Here is a 27,516-nt window from a genome sequence, read left to right on the forward strand (position 1 = left end):
CTGCTGTGCCCTTCATTCATCAGATTTGCATAACAAGTGGTACATTTGCTATGTTATAAACTGCAGTAATATATTTCCAAACAATGCCCTTTCTAGTTCATGACAAATGCTAAAAAATCAGAGTAATACTACTGCATTATTGTTATTAAATTATTGATGACTTAGAAAAAGATGAGAAAGCATATGTTTGGTATGGTATATACAAAGAAAGCTAGGCATATTGTAGGTGTAACGAATTATCATGCTGGAAAATGTACTCAGTGAAAACCGAGACAGTACTCTTTTGGAGGTGAGATTTTGATTGCATCTGAAATTTCATCCAATGAAGCATTTTTTTCAATAGGTTTGATATGTTTTAGGCAAATTATTGGCCACTCTTAAAGATAACCTGCAGTGGGACTTAGATGAGGGAGTGAACATTCCCTCCCTTGTTCTGCCTGATCTCAGTACCAATCTGCTGGATATTGGATGTAAGGAAAGAATCTGATTCTTTGGCCGATCTCAGGTCATCAGCAGAGTAGAATCTTCAGATACAATCTGATAGGTATGCATGTATTGTATAAATGGTTTTAAAATGTATGGATGCATTGCACAATTTAACCCATTAGTGATACAGTTTTGCAGGTTAAACTTGGCCAAATTTTGGCAGATAAAACATCTTTGAAATGGATTCATTCATACTAAAACTGATTTTAAATGTGTGTGTGTGTATGTAATTGATAATATATATAATGGGTCATATATGAAAAGGTTTTGTGATTTATTGCAGGTTTTAGGCATAGTCATCAGCTAAGGTCCTGTGGATATAAATAAAAGAATTATTAAAGTCTTCCCATACACCAATATAAGGTGTTTATTTATTTATTTATATTTCAAATTTCCATCACCGCCCATCTCCCCCCAAAAGGGGACTCTGGGCAGTTTACAATCAAAGGTATGCCTATGCCATGAAGAAATTACTTTAAAATTATGCACAAACACACACATGTAAAGCAGCTCACTGTGCAAAATTACCTGATATGGGAATTTGTCTTCAACATGTGGTCTAGCCTACACAATAGCAGTGTAAATGAAGAAATTTAAAACAGCTTCCATATGGTAGCTGTTAAGATATGAACAATTAAAATGTATATACTGATGCCTTTTATCCAGAAAATTGTATATATTCAGAGAATTCCAAATGAATTGTGTGCTTTTGAAAATTTCTTTTATTCTCCACAGTATTTATTTTCTCTTTACAGCAATGCCATAAATATCTTGAGAGTGTTAGAATTATCAGGGATCAACTCAGCATTATCTCATAAGAATAAGGGGGTTGCTCTAGCAAATCACATCTCTATTGTGCTTGCGGGATGTCACGTGGGTCACCTGACTTCCTCTTCCTCCTTCTTTTTGGGCTTGGGCATTAACAGTCTCCATTACCTCATGCGCAGACATACAAGCAGGAGGGCTGCATAATGCAGGTCTTGTCCTCTAACATCTTGCTTGTGCTCACACTTTCTATTCCACATAGAAAGTGTCTACAAAGAACCAGTGATCATTAAACACTTTCTACTATGAATCTACTTGTATCCAAATCTACTGAATAAAAGTAAGCTATCTCTATTTTCTTCATCTAACTACAGTGTGAAGACTGAATTTATTTCTGAACATAATTAAGCTTAATGTGCAAGTTCCCTTTTTGGTTCACGCTTCTACTCTGCAAGATTGCTGTTTGCTGCTTGGAGTTCTTTTATTAACCTTTAAAAACTCCATCAAAGAGAACAATCTTGGGAAAAGTAGCTATAATGACAGAAATTTAAAAAATTAAAAATCTCAGAATGTATAAGGAGGTAACCAGAAAAAAAGCATGTAGGTTCAAATGAAATGGAGTTTATCTTTGCATGATTGTGGAAGTGTTATTGCATCCATATGACTGAATTCTTTTTTGTTGCCTTAAAAACTAGGTTTAGTGTGAAATCATTTTGAACCTGTCAAATAAAATTTTGATATAGGTACTTTACTGATATAATGAAACAGGGAGCAGGCTGCTCATAATTTAGCTACTCAAAGAAAGACTATCTGTTAGATAGGGCAGATACATAGCTTGATGTTGTGATAGCTGGCATACAATTTACCGGTCACACGCAGCACCCATTAGTACTCATCTATTTGACCACCAACTGCCCTACAGGCACAGCAGCTTTGACATGACAGCACACTTACAATTCATCTAAACATCCAGGTTCTTTCCCCAAGTGTTTCTCCAGTTTTATTCTCTACCTACTTGTTAACAAACTACCACAGTGTACCAAAACAAATTTGCCAGCTTTGAAGTGCCTCAAAAGGTTGTTATTTTTCAGAGTGGTAGAGTCAGACCAAAGATACTTAATCTGTCCACACATGCAGCTCAAGAGAAATAAACATGCTAGCAAACAAGATTATGCTGATATCCAGATAATTGGAACATTAAAGTGGAAAAGAAAGTATTTTATCTTGTGTGCAGAATATTTAATAGCAAAATCCCCTACTTGTCTACTCAGAAATAAGTCATACTGAGATTAATGGAACTTTCTCACAGATATATGTATGTAGCATTGCAACATTAGAAAAGTTAATCTGATCTAATTCTTGCATTAAAAAATGAAGGAATAATTCATATTATTTCTCTGCGAGGGAAAGACAGAAAGGAATGAATTAGGGAAATGGTGAATTGGCAGACGGGGAGAATTGACTGGGAGAGAGTAAAAAAGAATGGGCAAATTGGCTGACAGAAAGGCTGAGATAATTAGTTAGCTGACAAAAGGGAAATCAACATATTGAAAATTAATTGAATGGGATTTGATTGGGGCCAGAATCTGGGAAGACAATGAGTATATAAGGAAAAATTATTTCACTGAGATTTCCCTATACATTTTGGAAACTAAATTAATTTAAAAGGAATTTATTTAATAATGATTTCAGGAAATCAATTGAATTACCTTTCTATGAAATGAATGACCTAGGGAAAAAATTAATGTCACAGGAGAAAACTGTAGATGTAAATAACCAGTTTTGTTTTTGAGATCCAGAAATCATTTCTACTTTTCACTTAGTTTCTTTAAAAGTTACTTGTTTTAGCCTCACCAACTTGTCTTCAGTTAAAAGGGGGCCATGCTATATGAAGTGAAATGCTTGCCTTGAAATTTGTGGGCAAAACCCTCTCCTCTTCCATATTCTATAAGACAAATTACTTTAGGTTTTTTGGCTTCACCAGTCAGCCTTTTATAAAATGGGTGTTTCACAACTATAGAAACTATTTTATGAAACTGTTCATAACATTTTCTCTAAATGCCAGATGTACCAGTTGGTCTCTAAAGGTTTGGAACACTTGGTTATATACTTGGTTCCACAAAAATGGGGGGGGGGGAGAGGGATAGAAAAACAGGAAGGTTGCAAAGCCTGTGATAATATTTCTTCTTTATATATCCAGCACATTTATCTCTCCTAATAAGAATATTTGTCAGGTTTTTTATAATGAATGATACTGGATTGGTTCCAAGACTGCTCTACTAGCTTGCACCAAAAAAAAAAAAAATTATGCTAAAAAATCTCACAACAAACTTTTAATTACTGTACCCAACACTGTGTAATTCTAATGTCTCCAATAAGTTCCTAAAAGAGTTGGCTGCTCACCCTCTCTCTGAATTGTTAAATTAAATAAAAAGCTGGTATATAAAGGTCCATTGCCTTAACCAAGAAATATGGTTCTGTGATGTTTTAAAAGAACAACTCCCATTTGAAGAAGATTTGATGAAATCACCCCTTCACACTGAAACTTAGCATCACTTAAGGCATCAAATCAGATCAGGTGCTTTCAGATAGCTTTGGAGGTGATTCAGAGAATGGATGCACTTTCTGATCTTGCAAATTCTTGAAAACTACTGAAGTTTTCCTTCCATATGTGAACAATGCTGGGGGTGAGGGCTGAGTGGTTCTCTGATTTTGTTCTGAATAGCCAACCAATGAGTTTTATCACATCTGTAAAATCATACTGGTTTTGTCACCATGCCTGGAGTGGGGAGAGGAAGAGCCACTCTTGGGGTTGGTTGGCTCCCTAGTCCTGCCGAGGCCGGTCTTGTCCCCCTTCGGGTGGTATTAGATCTGCCATTACTTGGATCTCATTACATTTTATATTTATTTATTGATATTGATATTTATGGATGAATGATATCATTTGTGATTTTACTGGATTTTAAACTGTTTTATTGTGAACTGCCCAGAGTCCCCCATATGAGGGAGATGGACGGTGATAAACATATGATAAATAAATAAATAAATACTTGTCAGAACACTACCAGAAGAGTAAGGCTATTTGTGCCACATGCTTCTGATAGAATTTGTTTAGACAAGTTGGTCTGGAGGAAGGAAGGATGAGAAACTCCAGTTTACTCTGCTGTTCTTTTTACAGTCTGATTTGCTGTTTCTTGTATGATTGTCATCTTTTCACTAAATCCATACCCTTTTATTTTTATTCTTTCTTAACTCTCAGTCTATTCATCTAGTCTGTAACATAGTCCATTTTAGTCTCTGTAGCCCAATCTGTCTGCAATTGTTCAGATCATTCTGTCTCCTCTTGATTCCCTTTCATACAATTCTCTCAAATCTCCTGCAAAATAAAAAATAAACAACCAGTTCTGTTTCTTTCAGCTATTCGTTCAAAGCCTTCAAATGGACATCGGGTTTGCCCACTTTCTCTCTTAATAACTTCAGGAAATTGCTTGTTAACTGCTTTTTGGATATTAAGAACCTTCAGAACAAGATCCATCACACTGGGTGATTCTTCTTCAATCCTCAGTGAAAGAAGTTTCATGTAAGTTTAAGAACTTTATATATATATATATATATTGAAATAAACAGCAAACGTGTGATTAGAACATTGATTTTGGAAAGTTATAAATGGATTAAGGGGCCAGATGGATGAGAAGTAAGATTTTGAAATTAATTATAAGAATCCTTCCTGTGGGTTGTTTAAAATCCTATTAAAAATATATGAAAATTTTGAATCTAAGTGTAAGAAATCTTCCTGTGGGAAAATGTTGTGGATTGAGAAAAACATGATAACAGGAGGCTTTGAAGGCTAAACACTAGAAGCAACCAGAAAAAAAAAAGATTAGAATAAAAGGAGAAGATACCTACTAATACAGAACAGAGGAAAGTATTTTAACTTGGGAAGAATTCAAGGATATTTGGGAACAAGGCACTCAGAAATTTCTCTTATGATTCTTTGCTACCATAAAAATGGGTTTAAAAGAAGAGATAGAAGAGGATACAACTGAGAATCAGGCTGTTTTGATTTGGATTTAAAATGACAAGTTACAAGAATGATATAGAAAAAGATTTGTTTATAGATAAGAGATGAGATATGAGAAGAATAATTCTTTTATTTTTAGAGAAAATGGTAAGTGTTAAAAGTGAAGGAATATGTAACTGATTTATTTAAGGTTAAAATATGTATGTTGTTATTTCTGGTAACTCTTAATGGACTTTTACTGATTACAGCTGAATGACCAGGCTTTCTAATTTGTTTATAGGTAAGAGATGAGATATGGGAAGAAGAGATCCTTTGTTGAAATGTTAGAGAAGGTGATCAGTTACTGAAATTGTTTGTACTTGTCTTTGTGAAGGGAGAAGTCATTTCTTCATATATATATTTCTTTATATTTTTTCTTCTTTTTTTCTCTGCATTTTTTATTTTTTCCTTTTAAACTTTAATAAAAACTATTATTAAAAAAAGGAATAAAGTTTTACATTTTTTAAAGTTCAAACTTTAAAAAATATGAACTTATCACATTTCCTGAAGATTGTATATTTGTTAGAATATACTGAGGAACACCTTCTTTTGCTATTTATATACTATTTAAATATTCATATTTATATTCTTAGGTATAAGAATAACATAATTTGTTTCAAGCATTTCAATAAATAAAATTTTAAAACATAAAATAATCAGTTTGATAACTAAGTAAAGTAGGACATGGAACGTACATACGCCATAATTTTTCTATCACTCAGAGGAAAAACTGTAAGTGATGAAATGTTATTTAAATGTACCTAGTGAGTTGGTTCTGATCTATCTGATCAACAAAGGTCCTATTATGTCTTTCTTTACACTAACTCAAATAATTTATACATTATTGGGATAATATAGTATCTGCATTTTTTTCTTTACTTGGAATCCAGATATATTAAAGCATAGCTAAGCTTATTTAATGCAAGTCAACACAGATCCATGTAGGTGTTAGGGGTACATGGTTTGGTTGAAAGTGAAAGATAATTGACAAATATGCCTAATTTATCTTAGATAAAACATAGCAATATGCCATCCTTCTTGGTGCATGATTGTTTACTTACTGCTTTATAGGTTCTTTTTTGTCCAGCATGTTTTCTGATTTGCTCTCCATTAGGTCCTGTTTCCACATGCATGGAATAGATTATGTCAAAGAAATCTTCAACAACAGCTACCTGTCTTAAAGACAGCTTTTCATCTACCCCAATTCCATCCTAGGAAGAAATGACAGGAAAAACAAAATGAATATATAAATTACTAGGAAACATATCTTGTTGCTATAGTATATTGAAGACATTGACACTGATACCTAAAGATCATATATCACTTAACAGCTAAATCTGTAATACAAACATTACCACTACACAATAAATATAACATATTTATGTAAGATTCTAAGTGACAGTTACATTTAATTGGGATACATGAATCACTTACGATCTGATTCAAAATTGGACTTTGATTCAAAAAATTGATTCGGTTTGAATGGAATTTGTGAATGAGCAATAGAAGTATAGGTGTACAGATACAAAAGTCCATCTAATTTTGAACTGAAGACACCTGATTTGAACTGATTTGGGGTACTCTGAATCAATTCTTCAAATTAAAACTTCACACAGCCCAGTATTTAAGTAATTTGTATTACTGTTTTTTCAAAGAGTTGTAAGCCTCAACTATCTTATTTATGAAGAATCAGAAATAGCATATTAAAAATCTATTATAAACTTGTGTCTTTTATAAATTATTTGAAAAAATTAAACCATAACATGACAACAAATATATGGAAAAGCCATGTAGATATATAAAGCTACAGGTGAAGAAAAGAAACCTGCACTTTGGTATCTGCTAATACAAAATACATCAAATTACGTTGTCAGTAAAAATAATAGAAGTAGGAGGTTGTATCTGGAGATGGATTTACAGAAAATGAGATACCAGGACCATACCATATTCTGATGTGAAGTGTTAAAATCTCTGGTATGACTTGGCAGTGAGCAAAATGCGTTCAGCACTTTTTCGGGATTTATTTCATTTGTTTTTATTCCACTAAGTCTAGGATTAAAAACCAGCATTGAAAATAGTTATCAAAACGGAGTCCTACTGAATCTTAAAACAAATTAAGTCCTGGTTTCACTTTCCTTCAAAATCAGGTATATGGATCCATAAACATAATCAGGGCATTTTATTTACTATCCCTTTAAATTGGTTAACTATTCAAATTAATCATAAATATAAAATTCATAAAATAAATGCTACCATAGTCACTTAGGTTATGCATATATTTTTCTACAAAGCCCTAAGTCATTTATTTTACAGTGTAAGGTGTTAACGAGCAGACCAAAGGGGTAGCAACTAGTTACATTTATAGCAAGAGACATTCCGACATTATAGATTATATGCTGATGTTCATATTATTATTACTTAACAAGCAGAGACTCTGAATGTCTTTATTTTTCTAAATGTTTAACCTTTTATAGCTTATTCAAAATTCACACTAACTAGCTTATAAAGATAAAATGAATTCCACACCTAGTGAATATCACATTAGAAAGTATTCTAGATCCACTATTTGTTTCCCCATTCCTTACTAAATTTTATTTCAGGTGACCAACTCTGCAGCTAGACAAACAGCAGTATTTCATGTAATCTTCTGAAGGCATACAGTATGTACAGAGAGAGAAGAGCCTGTGTTGTATTCTATATGTATACTTCTAGAATAAAATTCTCTTTTGCAGACTCTGCCTGGTCTCTTTGCTTTTATGATTATATTATTTTTCCTTTAGATGTGATATGAAATGCAATGAGTACACTGAATTGGTAGCACCTACAGATTTATAGCAATTGTATGGCATGCAACTAAGCAAAACAAAAAACAGGGTATCACATCAGCATTACACAAGATCAAGGCAGAGAACATATTCAGTGTTATGCAATAAGGGTCTTCCCCCACCCACTCAGGTGTGCTTTCCAGATTCAGCAGATCAGACTAAGCACAGTATTAGTCCCAGTCCACTGACGTTAACAATGTGTAAATTCCATTCAAGTGGCAGAGTTTAAGTTAGCTAAATCTCATTGTATTAATCTGACTGGCTGAAATTCTATAACCCTTAACAGAATAATACACCCAACTGAACATAAGTGGACTTATTCTTGAGTATTTATGTATAAGATTTCACAGATGCCTACTGTTCTTTGGATGTGGGCCAGTATTTTACCTCAAGCCTTACCATTACTAAGTATGTTATTTGTCAAGTACTGGGTCAAATATTTATGCAGTTGTTCTCATACTTTTGCAAGAGGCTTACACAGATAAATCAACTACAGCAAATGCAGTACTGACACTCATCCACAATTTTCTTCTGTACTACTGCTAGCCAGATATTCCCTATCTGGCACATAAAAAATGGAGCTGAGACATTTTCCACTTCTTGTAGCATAGATGAACTGGCAGGTAACAGAATGAAAAACAATATTTCCCAACAAGTAAATAGCCACAGCCTCTTTTTGAGCATAATAATAACATCACAAAAGGTAAATATGAATATAATTAAAAAATATATTTACATGAACTCTTTGAAAGGCATGGATGGGAATAAAGAATGACACAGTCCTACTGCTTTTGTTAGCTACAAATTGGAAAGCTTAAAGTCTAAAACAAAACATGCAAATTTGCACTTCTAACACAAATATGTGAAGTAGAACACAATTTTCTTTCAGTTTTAATAGTTTTCCAATTTTTTGGGGTACAGAAATGCACTACCAAAAATTGCAATGCAAGGGCATTTATGAGAGTTAATTCCTTGCAAATATGTAAATATTAGGAAAATACATAGAGAAAGTATAGTAAAGTATAGATGCAGATGTACAAAATGTGAATGAAAATAACTAAGAATTTTTAGGCTGACTTTAAAAAATACATTGAACAGCTGAGGTAAGAATAGGTAGAATTAACAGGAAAGAAATAATTTTTGCTTTCTAAAAACATGTGACCAATTCATGTATTTCTAATCTGGAAGAAAATTGTTGCAACTTCCGGTGGAGGAATGGCAAGCTAACATGTCTTTGTGGAGAGCAGAGATGATGACTGCTGCAAAGACTGAAGAACTGATGAGTAGACTGGTTCTTCAGAACCTCTTCAGACAAGGGGAGATCATCCATATGTGCTCCAGATGGATGCTCCTCATGAGGAGACGCCAGGACAGCAGTCCCCCATGGGTTTTAGTGCCAGGAAGCAAAGGAATCAATTATCAAGCTCACCACCGCAGTGGAGCCTTTTAAAGAAGTTCGCTAACCTCACTTCTAATCACATTTGGAAATTGCCTATTTAACTATCTTAAGGCTATTATAGAGATCTTTAAAATGACAAGTTTTAAAAACTACCTGGTAAGTCTATCCATTTCTGAACAAAAGAAAAATTAACTATAAATTTAAGAACTTAAAGAATTTGAAATAAATGGCAAAAAGCTAAATAAGATTTGAACCAAGAAAGTTATAGACAAATTAAGGGTCCAGACAAATTTGGATTATTGAAACTTTTACTATAAGATTTTGGAACTAACTATACAAAATAAACAGCTTTTCATGGGAACCAGAATTATTTTGTCTACCAAAAATCATAACAGAGATTAGAGACCTTATGATTTAAATTGGACATTAAAGGCGACTAAAGATTCCATGCAAAAAGAAAAAAAAAACTGCCTTTGGTTTTGATTAGGATTGGGATTTACAAAATGATACAAAATACTTTAACTTTTGAAATATTAATGGTGCCAGAAAGTAGTAGCTATGATATCAATAGTTTCAGTAACGTTGTCCGCTTCTATGGATAGACTATGTTTAAAGGATATTAATGAAGGAATGACAGATATGAAACAAATCTTGCTTGATGAAGAAATAGTGGAATCGGAAATATTGGATTAAAAAAAAGTATGGATTACAAGGCAGAGAGGGTATTTACAGTGGAAATACAAGCAGCAGGCCAAAAGAATGACCTGTATAAGGACTTTTTACTGGATATACAAAAGAAGCTGGCTGAAGTTTTAAAAATTAAAGGGGAAATAGAAATGATAAACCAAGAGAATGACCTGGATAATGTATTTTTATTGGATTTACAAAAGAGGCTTGTTAAAGCCTTGAAGAAGACAAAGAAGAACTGAAGAGAGACAAATCCTATGACAATATTTGAATGAACTAAAGATTAAGAGTTTCAGAGGTAAAAGGAAGAAACCTAAAGTTGATTTATCTGATCAAGGTTATAATAAGACATTTTTATGAAATTCTGGCAATGCTTTACAGACTTTCTGCTGACACCAGGATGGATAAATTGATGTCTTATGGATTTGCTTATAGATAAGGGATGGATTATGGGAAAAAGAGATATCTGTTTGTAACCTTATAGGGGGTGAAGGGGGTAACTTTGTGGTGGTGGGGGGAGAGAGATGCACAACTAGGCCTGTGTCATGCCAGACAGTGATGTACTATAGAAGAAATACACATTGATTTGGTTTTTAGGCTATGCTAAACCATGGCATATCTGAACCTAGGCCATACCTTAAATTTGTATTAAGTGCTTTATACTGTACATAGTTTGTGTACTTGGTTTATTATTAATTTATTCACTAAACTATGACTCTGCATGTGGGAAGGAGGGATTAATGTACATTTTAGACTTTTAGCCTCTAGAGAGTAATGGAAGGCAGGAGGGGTAACAAAAAGCCTCTTAGGTTGAAGCCTGTACTTGTGAACTCAACAGATTTCTATGGATCTATTCAAAGTAGCAGCAGATTTTTCCTATATATGATGAGTACAGACTTTATAAAAGAAATCATCATCAATTTGGTCCTATTTATATCATTCTAGTATTACTATGTGATAAGAGGAGGTATCTCTGCTGTATTTTAAAAGATGCAATTGTTTTGTCAATTTGAATATGTAACATTTGTCTTATTTTTCTTTCTTAAAATATTACATGTAAAAGCTTTTAAGTATCTAGTTTTGCAAATTCAGAATAATCTATTATGGGGACTTCAGTCTTTGAGAAATATAAATTATGAATTATGTAAAACAGCTTAACCAGGAAGTATTCCTCATTTACTTTAGAATAAATATGTATAAAATTGATCTAAAAGGGTTCATTTACAAATTATAATGCACAATTTACTTCCAAGAATTAGTGTTTAGGATTGGAACCTCTCATTACTTTTGTATACAAGTCTAAAGTAAACTTCATTGTTTAAGGAGTTATTTGTAGTGTATCAATATTTATACCAGTAAAAACTTTAAAAGATCTTTAAAAACAATATTTAAGTGGATGAATTCCCTAAAGAAAAGGATGGATTATAGGATCTTGTACTGTCATTTTCAGTTATCAAGAGGAGGTTGAGTCATCTTTTCATAAAGATGCTTGCTAAGGTTGTTTTAGAAATTCTACCCAAGGGATAAAGGGATGAAATATATATTTGCTGAGCAAATTTATAATATAATCTCCCACCTTTAGAAAGTTGCATGGGAACCTCTAATTCTAGAAAAATAGCTGCCTTATACAGGCCCTATTAACACAACACATTTAACTGGATCATGGGACAGATAGCATGTCACACAAAGAGGAAGAAACTAGATTGCCTGCAGCCTCAAACAGGCATTAAATTAACTCCTCTTAGTCAGCCATACTGCCTGAACTCCAGAACTCCACCAGTTGCTCTATCTTGCCTACCTAATCCACAAAGAAGAGTTTGGAGAAAGATAAGCTGAAGTCTCAAAACTATCATTTTGAATTATTTATTTATTTGTTTATTTATCATATTTTTCCACCACCCATCTCAAAAACAACTCTTCAATAATCCAACTTCTGTCAACTGTCAGACATATCTCCCAAATGTTAATTGGCCACAAAGCCAGTCAAGCACACCCATCAGGCTAATGGTAGAAATCTCTCCAGCAAGCACTTAACAACCAGCAGTATTAGCAAATGGTAGAAAACCATCAGCAAAGCCTCTTGCATAGGGCTATCAGAACTGGGCTGAGTGAATCCAAATGACTGCAAGATGGTACCAATGAATTATGGTTTTCTGTATCACCTTGCTGTCATCTAATGGTTGTCTGCATTTTTGCAATCTAGATCTAGTATCCCTACTATCACATCTAATCTCCAATAATGCTCCCATGTATTCCCTATGCTGACAAATCAACATAGACAGACATTATGGTGGACTAAAAGAACAAAAATGGCTGGTCACTTTGGCAACAGGTTTGTCCCATCCCAACACAGCCACAATACTCTGCACACCATGGCTTCATTTGAATGGACAAAAGAGCAATTATCTACCCCACCATCCATTTCCACAGAGCTGTCAGGCCCAGCCCAAGAACTTCAGAGAATCAGTTCAGCCAAACTTCAGTTCTTTATTTGCTTACACCATACAGACAGAATCTTGCCAGAGTAAAGCTACTCTACCTGACCTAAGGGGAAATAACTTGGGAAACCTCTAGGGCAGGGCTATTCTGAACCTCTTAGTTTTCCCACATTCGCTTTCTGGACTGTCTCCTCTTATCTTGCCCTCCCTGGAATGTGCTCCCTCCTTCCTGAGAACCAGCAGCATTACTGAAATCTACCACAAAAGCAGAACCCAACACATCCCTATCCCCTATAGAGCCAGCCAAGCACAGAACAATAGCATATCCAGTCCTGCTCAACCAAAAGATGCCATTGAGGCAAAGCCCAGCCCAACCACTATTGTTCCTAGTCATTGGTGCCATAGCCCAAAGGAAATCACAGATTTCATTGGATATCCCAACTCCAATAAAATTTCAATCTCAATCTCCAGCCACATCCAGAGCAGGGAGTGAACTGCGAGTGGAACTCACTCTATGCCTCGGCCAAATCATTAAAGAACACTATGGCAGATTGAGATTTCCCTAGTTCCCAGTCCATGTCCACATAGGACATCATTCTATACCTGTTCCAGAAAACACAAAGCAAAACATAAGACAGCACAGAGATACCAATGAAGAGATGCACAAGCAAGCTAGAAATCCATTAAAAAGATACTATCATGACTTGGGTCCTTTTTCAGAACAGTGGGACAAAGAGTCTATCTTCAATGGGCTGCTGTGGGTTTAGCTTGCAGTTGATAATGGATTGCACTTCTCATCATCATCCTAGAAGACTAAGCCAATGTTTGACATGGTTGATGACTCTTTATTGCTTTCCCTGGAACCCACAACAGTACCTCTTCAGCCACTACTACAGCCATGCACACACAATGGTGGAGTATAGTTCTAATATCTGCAGACAAAATGGCAAATTGGAATTCAGCTCTGTATGTTGTTGTGGGTGGGTTTTTTTAAAGATTTTTATCCCATCTTTTTTTTTTTTTCATTTACTACTCAGGGCAGCAAACATACCAATACTCCTTCCTCCTCCTATTTTCCCCACAGCAACAACCCTTTGTTACACATTTCATAATATCTCTGAAAGACAAGTTATCTGTTACTAGATGATACATCTGTACTGCCTACCAAGGGGGATATAGTGAATGCTATATGCTATATGGAGAGGAACAATTAGTGTCATGCCCTTAATATCTGCAGACCAAAAGCAGCAATTACCAAGACAGCTGTGATTGGCTCTTGCCTGGAAGAATCCATTTCAGAGCACAGCCTGCATGTCTGGTGTAGATAGGGAGGGACATGATATCTGCTGCCATGTTTTCCAAGGTCTGCTACTCTTGGCTGTATATCTTGGATGCCTAGAATATTTTTTGTGTTTCTTACTGTAAACCTTTGTCAGGCTTGTTGTGGTTGGAGGCAGCTGTCTTATTTACTGTTATTTTTCCTTACCCATTAAAGACATTTTTTTCCTTTGCATGATGTGTGGGACTTTTTTTTCTTCTAGTGATTTTTTGGGAGATTTGTATGACAGAAGAGAGGTTGGGAGGCTTCACATTGCTTCATCTTGCAGCTATCCTCCCTGGCTATGTTGGAGATAGACATGAAGGTGATGTGGACAAAGGTGATGCTGAGCAGAAATTGGTGAGATAAGTGACAGAGGCCATCAGAAGGGACAGGAAGTATGACTAGAAGATATGTGTATGTGTGTATGTAGATAAATGCTTGATGTAGTGTTGCAGGTTTTTCCTCTTCCTTTTTCCCCTGGTGTTCTGTCTCATACCTCCTACCTGATCAATGTGGAAGGGACTGGTGATATCATGAAGAGTTGACAATACTCTCCTTTTGCAAGAACTCTTAGGATACTCCTGTCATCAATGGCTGGGAATTTGTTAAAACCAAATTGGCATTCTTCAGCCATTTACTGTGATCATGCATTGCCAGAATCATCAGTAAGAAAATTTTACTAAATCCCTGGCTCTTTTGATCATTTGTGTTATGTAAATATGGCTACTGAGTCAGAACATTTCTCCAGCTACCTCAGTATTGTTTACATTGTCTGGCAAAACCTTTTGAAAATTTCTGGCTTGAATCTTCCCCAATGCTACTTGGAGACACCAGAGTTTGTATCTGAACCCACCAGCCATGATAATGAATTATGTCTTTTCCTTTAAGTTGCCCCTGTCCACGGTGCCATTATAAAGTTACATCTTCAGCAAGACAGAACAATACCCATGAATAGGGCTCCAAGATTTGGAAAGCAAAAATCTGAATGGTGACCAGATGGCAGCAAAGAGATACAGAAAACTCTAGCTCTTTGTTGCTATCTAGTGGCTTTCTGGATTTACACAGCCCTACCTTTGAGGAAAACAAAATAAACCCAAAACTACAAATCACCCATTTGTCCAAGACATTTACAAATTCATATTAGAGCAGCAATATCTTCAATAATCCACCAAAATCAGTACATTGCAGAATACACATTGCAAATATGTTTTCTTTGTAGTACACATATATTAACTCAGAAACTGTTATGACAGTAAAAATATCAATGATCAGTAATTTCTACATTTTCCATAATTAATGCTACAAATTCATAATTATCCAGAACATATAAGAGAAGACTATGAACTCATTCTCAGATAAAATTATTTTTAAAAATAACTTGTTCAAAATTCTGCAGCTATTGCCATTACATACTTTCAGAAATACCTTCAGAATCCTGTTGCCCTTCCAGAAGGCTTCAAAACCTGGTTTTGCCATCAAGTCTGGGGATCCCATGGAAATGTGAAGCTCATTTAAATGGCTGTAGTCTAATAAGTGTAGACTACACTCTTTCTGTCTTTTTGTTATTATAGTTTTTTAACTAGTTTTAATTGGTTTTAATGGTTGAATTATATGGATTGTCAGTTTCTGTTTTAACTGTGTATACCACCCAGTCACATGCAAGTAAGAAGGGTGGCTATATAAATTCAATCAATCAACGTGTTCATACATGCATATGCAACACACATGATTGAAATGTGCTGTAGATGGGGCTGCCTTTAAGGAATACTTGTAAGCTACAATTATCCAGTATTTGGTGGCCCATGTAATAACTGGCACTGGGTATGGCAAGCATATTATACCCATGCTGCAGGCAGGACTGGATGAAGGCCAGCTGATGCCCTAAGCACAGCCCAACAGTGGTGCCTCCAGCCCATCCATTGTTTAACTGACAAGACATTAAGACTGTGTGTTCATAACTAAAGTCAAGTGTGGCAGTGAAAGAGTTAAGGACATGATAGCTAGGGGAAAATACTCTGTGGTGCCCCCCTTCCCTTGATGCCCTAAGCACGTGCTTATTTTGCTCAATGGTTAACCCAGGGCTTGCTGCAGGCCTTGCACTGGATTCAGGATACAATTTGAAATGTTGGTTTTGCTGTATAAAGCTATTTATGGCTCAGGACCTGGGTACCTGCAAGACTTACTTGCTCCAGTTAGACCTTTTCTGTCGAAATAGGTCATCTCAGGAGAAGCCGCTCTTGATCACCTACTTTCAGGAAGCAAAGGGAGCTGAGGCCAGAAAATGCTGCTCTAGAACAGTCTCCATGTGGAGATCAGACTGGCCCTCTCCTTGTCTGCATTCAGAAGACGCTGAATGATGAGCTGTTCTGTAGAGCATTCTAATGAGCCTTTTTATTAATTGGCTTTGATTTTAACTGTTTTTAATTTTAATTTTTACTCAGAATTATTTAATTATGTTTATATTATAAACCACTGAAAGACTATTCTTTTTCTTTGTTTAAATATCCTTTATTTATCAAAATACATTTACAGTACAATCTATATACAAAAAGTCATTGTACAACAAATGTAATAAAACAAAATAACAAAACAAAATATTTTCTATTAAGAAAAAAGAAAAGAAAAAGGGGAAGTTTCCAACTATCATAGCTATAGATATATTTGCCTTTTAAAATCTCTTATCTCTATTTTCCCTTATATTACCATTATTTCTATTTAACTAATTCATTAATATAGAAAACCCATAGTCATAGCTTCATTTTGTTCAGTTATAAGCAGGTAATCCAGAAGTGGTTGCCATAATTCCTTAAATCTCAAAGTATTTTTATCTTTCATCAGAAATGTCAATTTTGCCACTTGTGCTAAATCTAATAATTTAATCATCCATTCTTCTATTGTTGGTATATAATCTCTCTTCCAATGTTGAGCATATAAAATTCTTGCCGCAGTAATATATAACAACAAATCTCCATATTTTTTTCTTAGTTCTTCCTCCATTATTCCTAATAAAAATAATTCTGGTGTTTTTACTATATTTACCTTCAAAAAATTTTGAATAACCATATATATCTGTCCCTAATATTTCTTTGCTTTATTACAAGTCCACCATAAATGGTAGAATGTTCCCTCCTCTTGTGCACATTTCCAACATTTATTTGATATATTTTTTAACATTTTTGATAATTTATCTGGTGTTAGATACCATCGATACATCATTTTGTAGAAGTTTTCTTTTAGATTATAGCACAATGTAAATTTTAAAGACTATTCTGATTGCAGCAGGATATAAATGTTATAAATACATCAATAAATCTATTTATGAATTTCTGTCTCCCCTCAAACCTACTGGCTTGGTGTAAACTCACTTAATTACAGTCACCGGCAATAAAGTTCATTTTGTAGAGTCTACAAAATCAACAATCTTAACTATAACTATAACCAAAACATAATTAAGCAAACAAGTAAATTAAAATTATACGCACTTCAGTGAGCTGAACTCTCAGAGCAAAGGTAACCATATGCACAAACCTAAAATAAACAGGATACAGTATCAATTGTAATAGTTTTTAAAATTTAAGGGGATTTACCTAAGGATTTCTTCCTCCTATTTACCTCCTATCTCAGTATTACACTAGAGGCTATTCAGTTACTCCAGGAATATTCAGTTACTTCCAGGAATATATAAAAAGCAAAGCATAATTAACTAGAATTGTATTCTTCCCATTAGTGCTAGCTCAGTCAAGGAAGTGAGAAACCTTCCAATTAATACCTATTCAGAAGAATCAGAATGGTCTAATGCAAAGTCTTGGATTTTATCAGATGTATCTTAACTATCCTGAGAGATATCATATAAATAGAACGATGGACTTAACTCCTTGATCTTCTTTGGTTATGAATTAAAGTATCTAGAGAAGTTTTTATCATTAGCTGACTCTTAGGCTTTGGCAGATAAGTAAATGAGGACCCTTAAAATTCTTCCTTTCTTTCTGTAAAGCACAGGAGGACCTAAGTCTCAGCAAGCATAGATCTTCAGTATTACCTATTAACCTTGATGCAGCAAAATATTTTCAAAAATGCAACTCAGTTTGAGGATCTGACAGAAGTAGAAGAAAGTATTTATTTTCCTAGCACAACTTGGGTTCTTGATGCTTGATGCCTGGTCTTAGCACGTGTAGTCAACATGAGTCTAGCAGAGCTGACAATGGGCATCCACAGAAGAAGCAATGGAGAGCAAATGATGATATACGTATAATGACATTATCAGACAAATGATGTCTTTATCAGTACTTGTTTCAGATATCAGAATGCAAACATGTAATGGCAGCATTTGTATGATGATGTTGTTGCACATATGTCATCATTTTGGTGTCACAACAGTTTGCTGCAGACACTGTGAGGATGGCTTTTTAATTTATGACATGACAGTGACACCATCTGTTTAAAAAATGACAGCTTATTTTAAAAATAGAAGCAATTGTAAGGTTTAAAAAATGGTCAATGGTATTACTATTCTCTCCAAATATCTGTTAATTCAAGATTTCCTCTGAGAGGGTTTTCATGTTCACAATCCTCCTATGATTACTTAAGTCAGGCTGTAAAGCACAGGTTAAATACAACCATAGCAATTTCCTGTCTGGCCTGTTAAGTTCATCACTCCCTTTTTGGACACCAATTCTTTTCCCAGGCCTGGAAAAAGAAAATTCACCAGCTGGCTAGAGTTTCCCAAATTACATGGATTGAACATAACTCCATCCATTTCAACGGATACTGTTTTATAGCCTAATTGCTATTGGGGGCATTCATTAAGGCGATGAAAGCAATAACCCCCTCTCTACTGCAATGTGAAGTACCCTAAGCTTCAAGTTGCAATCAAACTTGGAAATCAGTGAAGGCTTTTTTAAAAGCCATCATCCCATCCTCAGTGATTTTACATGGTACCAAGTCAATACTTGGACCAGATGTTTCCCACCTCTGACATGTTCCCCCCCCCAAAAAAAAGGATGGCAGCACAACTGTTTATGAGATAAATATAAAAACTAGTAGTACTATAAATATTTCAGAAAAAAATTACAATTTAGGGGAAATGTTAGTAAAAAACCAAAAGCACAAGTGTATATTTTTTGCAGAGGATAATTAAAATTAATAAATTAAAAATTAAAATCAGTCTTTAAAATAATAACAGCAAAAAGGAAAACAGAAACTGCAGAAAAATTGTTCATATTTCTATTTGTATATTTCTATTTGTATATACATATTCTCACTCCTAAATCACTTAATTTGTTCTAAAATAATCAGCTTTATGAGAAGATCAGCAACAATTTTCAGTCACAACAGAGAAGACCTCAGGCTGATATAGAGTTTCTCTCTCCTAGCTTGGGCAATAAATTACATTTAAATTACTGCACTGGCACTGAATCTTTGTTATTATGTCAGATTCTTTGCTCAGATTTAGCTTCATGATAGATAGATAGATAGATAGATAGATAGATAGATAGATAGATAGATAGATAGATAGATAGATAGATAGAATCAAAATATGATTTGTAGTTTGTTAGCTATCATACTCCTAGGTAGCAGATTTGATCTGATTCTCTTTCTGTTTCAATTTAGACTGTGCTGGAGGGATTAATCCTATAATGTCAAACTAGATGACCTAATCATCTCCATCTATGATTTTGCAATGCAGCAGCTGTACAACAGCTTGTTGTAAACAGGTTCATTGTCTCCACACTGTTCCCAGTGGACAACTGCCTCTTTCCTAAAACCACAGCTATAACAAACTCTTAATTGGCACCAAGGCTAGCAGTCTCAGGGAAAGCAAAGGGCAGTTCACTAGGTCCAACACTTCTGTATCCCCTACAGCCAAAGCTGCAGGCAGGTCTGCCATTCTGAATTACCTTTTGTCTATTTTGTACCCCTTTGTTTATGCCACTAATATAATGAGAAACAGCTGTGATAGCCTAACTCACCTGCAATTGAATAGGATTGAACTTATGAACAAGAATCATTGACAAATTATAGTACAACTAAATATACTTCTGGTTGACATGGAAGAGAAGAATACAGGATCAAATAAAATGTCCAGTAGCCCTCCTTTAAAAGATCAGATTTAAAGTCTTCCCCCACATTCCCAAGCTCTATTAGTAGAAATATGTAAGAAAGCCTAAATAGCTTGGGTTCAAGTTATCTATAGAACCACCTTTCCAATAATAACCGATTTATCTATCAAGATGTTTGAGAGAGGCTCTTCTCCATATCCCACATGTTCAAATGTGTTTCATAGAGATATGGGAAAAACCTATGCAGTGGCTACGCTATCATTTAGACAGGGATTTCCAATTTTGTATAAAGTTACTGCTTTGGGGTCTTTGAAAGTGTCAGATTTCCTATCTACACTTCTCCCTAATAAATCTCATAACAGATTATAACTTGAATGTTGTTTTCACTCTAACCAGTGCCTCTAACCAGTGCTTCTGTACTGAAAATCAAAGGCAGTTAATAATATACATTTAAATAATAAATATATTCAAGATTAAAGTATGAGATAAAATTAGTTAAATAAAAGCAGCAGATAGGAATGACTAAAGGTCTTCATCACATTTCTCACCCTCAATATGCTTATCCAAATAAGATTGATTTAACTTGGCACTGAAATGAAAGAAAAGTATATGCCAAATGAACCTCAGAAGGAAGTTCCAAAACATAGGCCTGGCTCTGTGTAAACTCCACATATGTAAATTATGATAGCCAGGACACTCAGAGTAGACCTTCAGTTTAAAATCTCAGATTCATATACAAAAGGAGACTACAGAATAGGGATATGAGATGAAAGGATGAAGTCTCAACATCCACCCAGGAAGGGATGGTATGTATCTTCAAATGTTTTTGCAAGGAGGCAGCCAGGCACACTGCTATTGAAATATACATCTCAGTTTGTTTATATCTGCTATTTTGCCTGGATATTAGTTCATTCACAAAACAAGCTCCATCAGAGATAATAGAATGTAAGGAAGAAACATCAAGTTCTAACCATGCAAGAATAGACTTTGTAATGTGACATCACATGATGAATGGCTATTATAGTTCATTTCTGAATTTATTCTGGAATGTTCAGCTGATCCAATTGAATGAGAGTTTTTTCTTTCTTTGTTTTGTTAACCTACAGGTTATCTCCAGTAGAGGGAGTTGGATATTTCTTCTGGAATTTCAAAAGGTTTATTTTCTGTGATTGTGGTGAAAATCCAAAGATCAACAAGGAAAATATTTCAATGATATATATTAAAATAAAGTCACAGTATAAAATTCATATAAAATAATATTGTTGCTGCTGCTGGGGTTTTTACTGTATTAGATTTTGTATTATTGGGTATTGTCCATTGTCTGTATGGATTGGGACAACCCATAAATCTTGTTAAATAAATAAATAAATAAATAAATAAATAAATATCAAATATATTCCACCTATAATTAGTTTATGTCATAATCTGTTAAAATGCATGTTTATGTATGGCTATCTGTAAATAAAACTATTCTGAGAGAATAAAACCCAAATAAATGCTCACAGAGTTGCAATATAAGTCTAAAATGTATGTAAGAATCACTTCCTTTTTTGTTGTTTCTCCCTCATATTCTGCTGATGCTTGATCTAGAAATCATAGTAAGGCCAAAACCTATGGTATCAGCATCCCTGTTGAATAAGCTGACATTAGTAATCTGTCTATTGACTGACATGATTAGGCTGCTATGAGATACAACTATCAGGTATCAGTATCTGCCCTTCTTGCATTTATTGACAGCTGTTGCTTGGCAGGACTCCAAGTCTTAATCAAAACTTTAATCAGGAACTTTTAGTCTTAATTCACATATTCATGATTATCCATGTCCTGCTATCTTCCAATACAATATCACAATATATTACATATGGACCTACCTCTGAAGACTGCATAACAATTTAACTAGTACAAATGTAGAATCTGTACTAGAGCCAAACTTAGCAATCATATACATTTTTGTCCTGGTTTTTCCTTGCATTTTACCATTTGAAGCTATGTTTTGTTTTGCTTTGTTTTGTTTTCATGGATGCTTTTCTCCTACTGTTTTTTACATGAATTTTAATTTTGCATATTTATTTTCTTGTCAGTTGTATGAGTTATCCTTGAAAACAACTGAGAAACAGCAACTTGTCCAAAATACTCCAGCCAGAGGTAATTTCTGATCTATTGTCTTTGGATCACATCATTCTTTGTTTCAACTTCATTGGCTTTCAGTTTGTTTCTGGCCCCAGTTTGAAATACTGATTTATGAAACACAATTTATGAATATAAATTGTAAAAAAGCCTGGGACCAGGTATTTAGAGAACTGGCTTTCTCCCACATAAACCTGCCTGCCAACAGCATTTATCGTCTGTAACCTTAAATGTTCAAAGTTCCACCATCAAGAGATATACATTAGTCTGAGGCCTCTATACTATAGCTCCCAACTGTAGAATAGTCTCTCAAGAGATGTTAAACAGGCGCCCTTTGCTGATGATTTTTAGACAAGTTGTCAAGATATTTAACCTGTTTCAACTCCTGCATGCTGTTCATTTGTCTTTGTAACTGACATATAATAAGTTTTTTAAAAAATCTTAATATTGAAGGTAAATGGACTTGGGGGTCTTTTAAAAGCTTGATGTTTTGCATTCAAGTACTTCTATAAATGAAAAATTAGTGGAAAACTCAATGTAGACTAACAAGCTAATGAGTTATTTTAATGATATAAAAGACAATAATGTAAGCCATCACAAGAGCATTTTAAGTCTCTGCAGTATTTACTAAGGAACAGCAAGGAGACCATACTGTGTGTTACCGTTGCAAGGCACTTCATGACACAGAGATGATGAATTTCCCTCATCATCTGTTTTGTGTCCCTCAGATTCCTTGTCCAACAATTCCAGTAACTTACCGGATATGTCAGAAGAAGGGACTTCCAGTGGAGGCATGGTGAGCTAAACATGTCTCCGTAGAGAATGGAGATGATGACTATGGCAAAGACCGAAGAACCAGTGAGTAGACCGGTTCTTCAGAACCTCTCCAGATAAATGCTCCAGACAGATGTTCTAGACAGCTGTGCTCTAGATGGCTGTTCCTTGCATGTGCTCAGGACAGCTGTTCCTCATGAGGAGACCATAGGATAGCAGTCTCCAGTGCGTCTGAGTCCTGGGAGACAAAAGGATTAATCACTGAGCTCACAACCATGGCTGGCACCTTTTAAAGGACACTAAGTTCAGTAACCTCACTTCTAATCACTTTCTGAAATTGCTTATTTAAGTATCATAAGGCTATTAGATGTCTTCAGAATGACAAGTCTGAAAAATCACCTGTTGAGTATATCTTTATTCCTGAACAAAAGAAAAATTAACTATAAGTTGAAGAAAAAGAATTTGAAATAAACAGCAAAAAGCTAAACAAGATTTTGAACTAAGACAGCTATAAATGAATTAAGGGTCCAGACAAATTTGGAGTACTAAAACTTAAAGATTTTGGAATTAACTATATAAAATAAACTGCATTTCATGAGAAATAGAATTGTTTTGACTACCACAAGAAGATGTGAAATAAATTTTGCTTGATGCAGAAATAGTGGAATCAGAAATATTGGATTTTTAAAAGTGTGAATTACACAATAGACAAGGTATTCAGATTGGAAATACAAATGATAGGAAAAAGTGTAGACTACAAGATAGAGAAGAGCCAAGAGAATGATCCTGATAAGGACTTTTTACTGGATATACAAAAGAAGCTGGTTAAGGCTTTGAAAATCAAAAGGAAAAGACAAAAGACAAACCAAGATGATGACCTGGATAATGGATTCACAGAAAAGGTCGGCAAAAGAAGCCTTTACAATGGGAAAAAGAAAGACAACATCTGAGTGAATTAAAGATCACGATTGTTAGAAGTAAAAGAAAGGAATATAAACTATGCTTGTTTGATCAAGGTCAAAATAAAACATGCTTTTATAAAGCTCTGGTAACCCTTTACAGACTTCTTGCTGACACCAGGACTGAAAAGTTAATGATGAATGGTTTTGCATATAGAAGGGATGGGTCATAGGCAGAAGAAATATCTGATCCTTTAGGGGGTGATGTGTTTATAGGGAATGACGAGTTATCAAATTTGTTTTTACTTGTTGTGATGAAGTTTGGAAGTCACTTCTTTTCATATTTCTTTTCTTTTTCTTTATTCTACTTCTTCCTTTTTTTCTATTTTTTTATTTTTTCTCTCTCTTTCTCTTTTTCTGAGTTTAATTTGTATTTGCTTTTACTATTATATTTAAAATCTTTAATAAAAAGTTAAAATTCAGAAATGTCAAAAGATCCCTTTTTTCGCTATTGAAACCACTAGACATTATATTGGAAAAAAGAAAAACAAAGCAGCCTCATTTTTAGTAAAACAAAAAAAAAAGTTTGTGTAAAACTTCACTTTTAGAAATGAACAAGGGTGCATTCCTTCATAAAGCTGCTTCAAAGTTTCTTACAAACCTTCATTGAAGCAAAGTACCCCTTTGACACATTTCTATATTTACTGAACTTTATAGTGCATTTTCTTGGAAACTAACAGGTACTGTAATTTTTTCCTTGTTCCTGAAGCTATTAAGTATTTAATGGATGCAATTATGAAACCTACACTAAAATCTGAAAGAAAGGAATAAGTGACATCAAAACAATTGCTGATAGGAATTTGATCAGTGCAGACCTAGAGGAAGCAACCAGGACTCATCTCAATAGTACATTAGATTAAGGCTATTAAGTGGGTAGTAATGGTTATAATAATATGAAAACTGTTATTCTGATAAGAATTTTTAAAAAAGGCTTAGTCACCATATGAGCATGATGAATCCTAATTCAGGAAGTTGCTGCCTGAGTTCAGGGTCACCTTTTTTCTCTTGTAAAATATAGTTTTCCAGACAGGGCATGATGGATTCTCAATAAAGACAAAGACTTAGAATGTATCTCCATGACAATGTTTTATTCAGGGCCACAACTAGGGTCTGTGTCACCCAGAGCAAACATGGATTCCACGCCCATTTTGGCACCTCCCCCCCCCAGTGCTCATTTTGGCGCCCCCCCCAGCGCGGCGCCCGAGGCACATGCCCCGCTTGCCCCCCCCCCCATTGCGGCCCTGCTTTTATTTCACAGATACTTCAAACAAAAGGGTCAATTTTGCAATTTAATGAATATTGCCTGAAGTTGTTCTCAGAATATGATACTAACACACCAAATGTTGGCTTTAATCTTCAACAGGTGATTTAATAAAGAATACATTTGACCATTTTTTTTAACTTCTGTTGTTACAAATTAATCATAATGACCCAGTTCTACTTAATTGTATCTCAGAATGTGTGTGTGTGTGTGTGAAAATACTTACACATAACCAGGTGAGTGTATGGATTATCAGCATAATACAGTAATTTAGTTAGGACTTATAGCATGTGCTGCACGTTGATTTTTTTTAATGTGTATTAAATAATGCAAGCTGTGACAAGCTTACATTCAGCCATGGCTTCTTACCCATTCTTCACATATCCGTGAATTTGTGCAGACATCCAAACAAAATAGTTTGTACTTTCTTTGCTGATAAGGAAAGTAGGTCTTACTTTAGATTCCTTTAGGAAACAGTTCTCATAGGAAATGAGTGGTTCCAGATGGGCTGGTACAAAATCCTTTCAATCAAAATTTCAATCAGATGCCCTGTTGGCATTAGTGGTGGAGCTTTAGGAATCATCAGACAGACCTTTAGGGAAGAATATGGAGGTTTGGAAAACAGTTGGCAACTATACAGGTAGTCGTTGCTTAACTGCCGTAATTGGGACTGGAATTTCCATCACTAAGCAATGCAGTCATAAAGGGGGATATTACATGACTGCATTACTTAGCAGCAGCAATCCTGGCAGCCCCTGTTGCTGTCATTAAGCAAGGATTGTGGGTTGTTAAGCAAGGACGTCATGTGACCGTGACTTGCGACTTCCTGCTGGCTTCCAAAAAGCAAAGTAAATTGGGGAAGCTGGCAGGAAGTTGCAAGTCCTGGGTGGCTTGCAGGCAGGTGGGTATGCACTACGGAGTGTGGGCAGGTTGGTACTGCAGGTGGGCACATGCTACAGAGTATGAGATCCCTGGGATCTCACACTCTGTAGTGGGCTACTTGGGAGAAAAAGTGGCAGGAGCCCCTTACCAGAGCAACTTGCAACCTTCCCAGCTGGTTTTCCCATTGACTTTGCTTATGGGAAGCTGGCAGGGAAGGTTGCAAATGGCAATCATATGACTGCAGAATGCTGCAACCATTGTAAGTGTGAGCCAGTTCCCAAATGCCCAATCACAATCACATGACTGCAGAGGGGCTGCAAGAGCCCAAACTTCAAGGACCAGTCATAAGTACCACTCATTCAGCACCATCGCAACTTCAAACAGTTGCTGAACAAGTGGTCATTAACTAAGGACTACCTATAGCAGACAGCAATGGCTGTTGAAGATGATTTATGGATTTTTATAGATTTATGGATTTTTATAAAGACAAGTGCAGGCTGGGAAACCTGGGTTTGATCGGGCAGTTTTATACTGCTGAATAGAGTTGTTGGGCGCAATCCAAACAAACATACTGAAGACCAGAAGAGGATGGATAGCACTTAGAGGCGACTAAGCAAGGCAGAAACATGTGTGGTGCTAGAAGATGATGCACCCTTGCTCTTGGATGGGATGGCACTTCCCCATTCAAGAGTAGTGTGCAACTTGGGAGTCCTCCTGGACTCACAATTACTGCCCAAAATGCAGGTGGCAGCTGTGGCCAGGCGGATCATGGTTTATATTGTGCGCCAGTTGCGCCCATTCTTAGAACAGGAAGCCCTTAATATGGTTACTCATATCCTAGTCACCTCACAATTAGACTACTGTAATGTACTCCACTTGGGGCTGCCCTTGAAGACCACCCATAAGCTACATCTGGTCCAAAATGCAGTGATGCAGGCAGTGATTAGTGCACCTTTACAGGCCATGTGTCATCAGTGCTCCACAAGTTGCAATTTGTTGCTTCTGGGTGCATTCAAGGTGCCAATTGCCACCTATAAAGCCATAAAATAAAATAAAACAAAAAGCTCAAAGTGTATCACCTAGGAACAGACCAACTACCAATTTGAGAAAGAGAGAGAAAATTGCCATCAATCTCTGAAAGCCCTTCCTTAATTCTAGAATTGGGTCATAGGTAGGATTAAAAATAACATACACTTATGTTAAACTTCTATCATAAGCTGCACATACACATAGGTCTAGAGCTACCTAATTCTGAGATATTGAGTTCAGGGGGAAAATGCTCCTGGTGCATTTTACCAGCAAAGAAGAAAGGAGAGAGAAATCATCCGTAGTGCTTTTGAGTCTGCTTTATTATGAGTCTGAATAAATGGTAAGAATGGAAATACTATTTTGTGCAGAGTTTCAATCCAGTCCCCAGGACTTGTACAGCACCCTGTACCACAGGCATTTGTGTGTGTGTATTTATGTGTGTGT

General features: G+C 35.3%; 1 protein-coding gene across 2 annotated transcripts in view; it reads right to left on the reverse strand.

Annotated features, from left to right (window-relative positions):
- Positions 1–27,516, reverse strand: part of NOL4 (nucleolar protein 4) — a 137,572-nt gene that overhangs the window by 79,895 nt on the left and 30,161 nt on the right. For both annotated transcript variants that reach the window (XM_063299240.1, XM_063299241.1), the window contains exon 2: positions 6,373–6,522. In XM_063299240.1, coding sequence (XP_063155310.1) covers positions 6,373–6,522 — 150 coding nt within the window. The remainder of the gene's footprint in view (positions 1–6,372; positions 6,523–27,516) is intronic.

This window comes from Candoia aspera, chromosome 3, assembly GCF_035149785.1.
Source record: "Candoia aspera isolate rCanAsp1 chromosome 3, rCanAsp1.hap2, whole genome shotgun sequence".
NCBI classification, from domain to species: Eukaryota; Metazoa; Chordata; class Lepidosauria; order Squamata; family Boidae; genus Candoia; species Candoia aspera.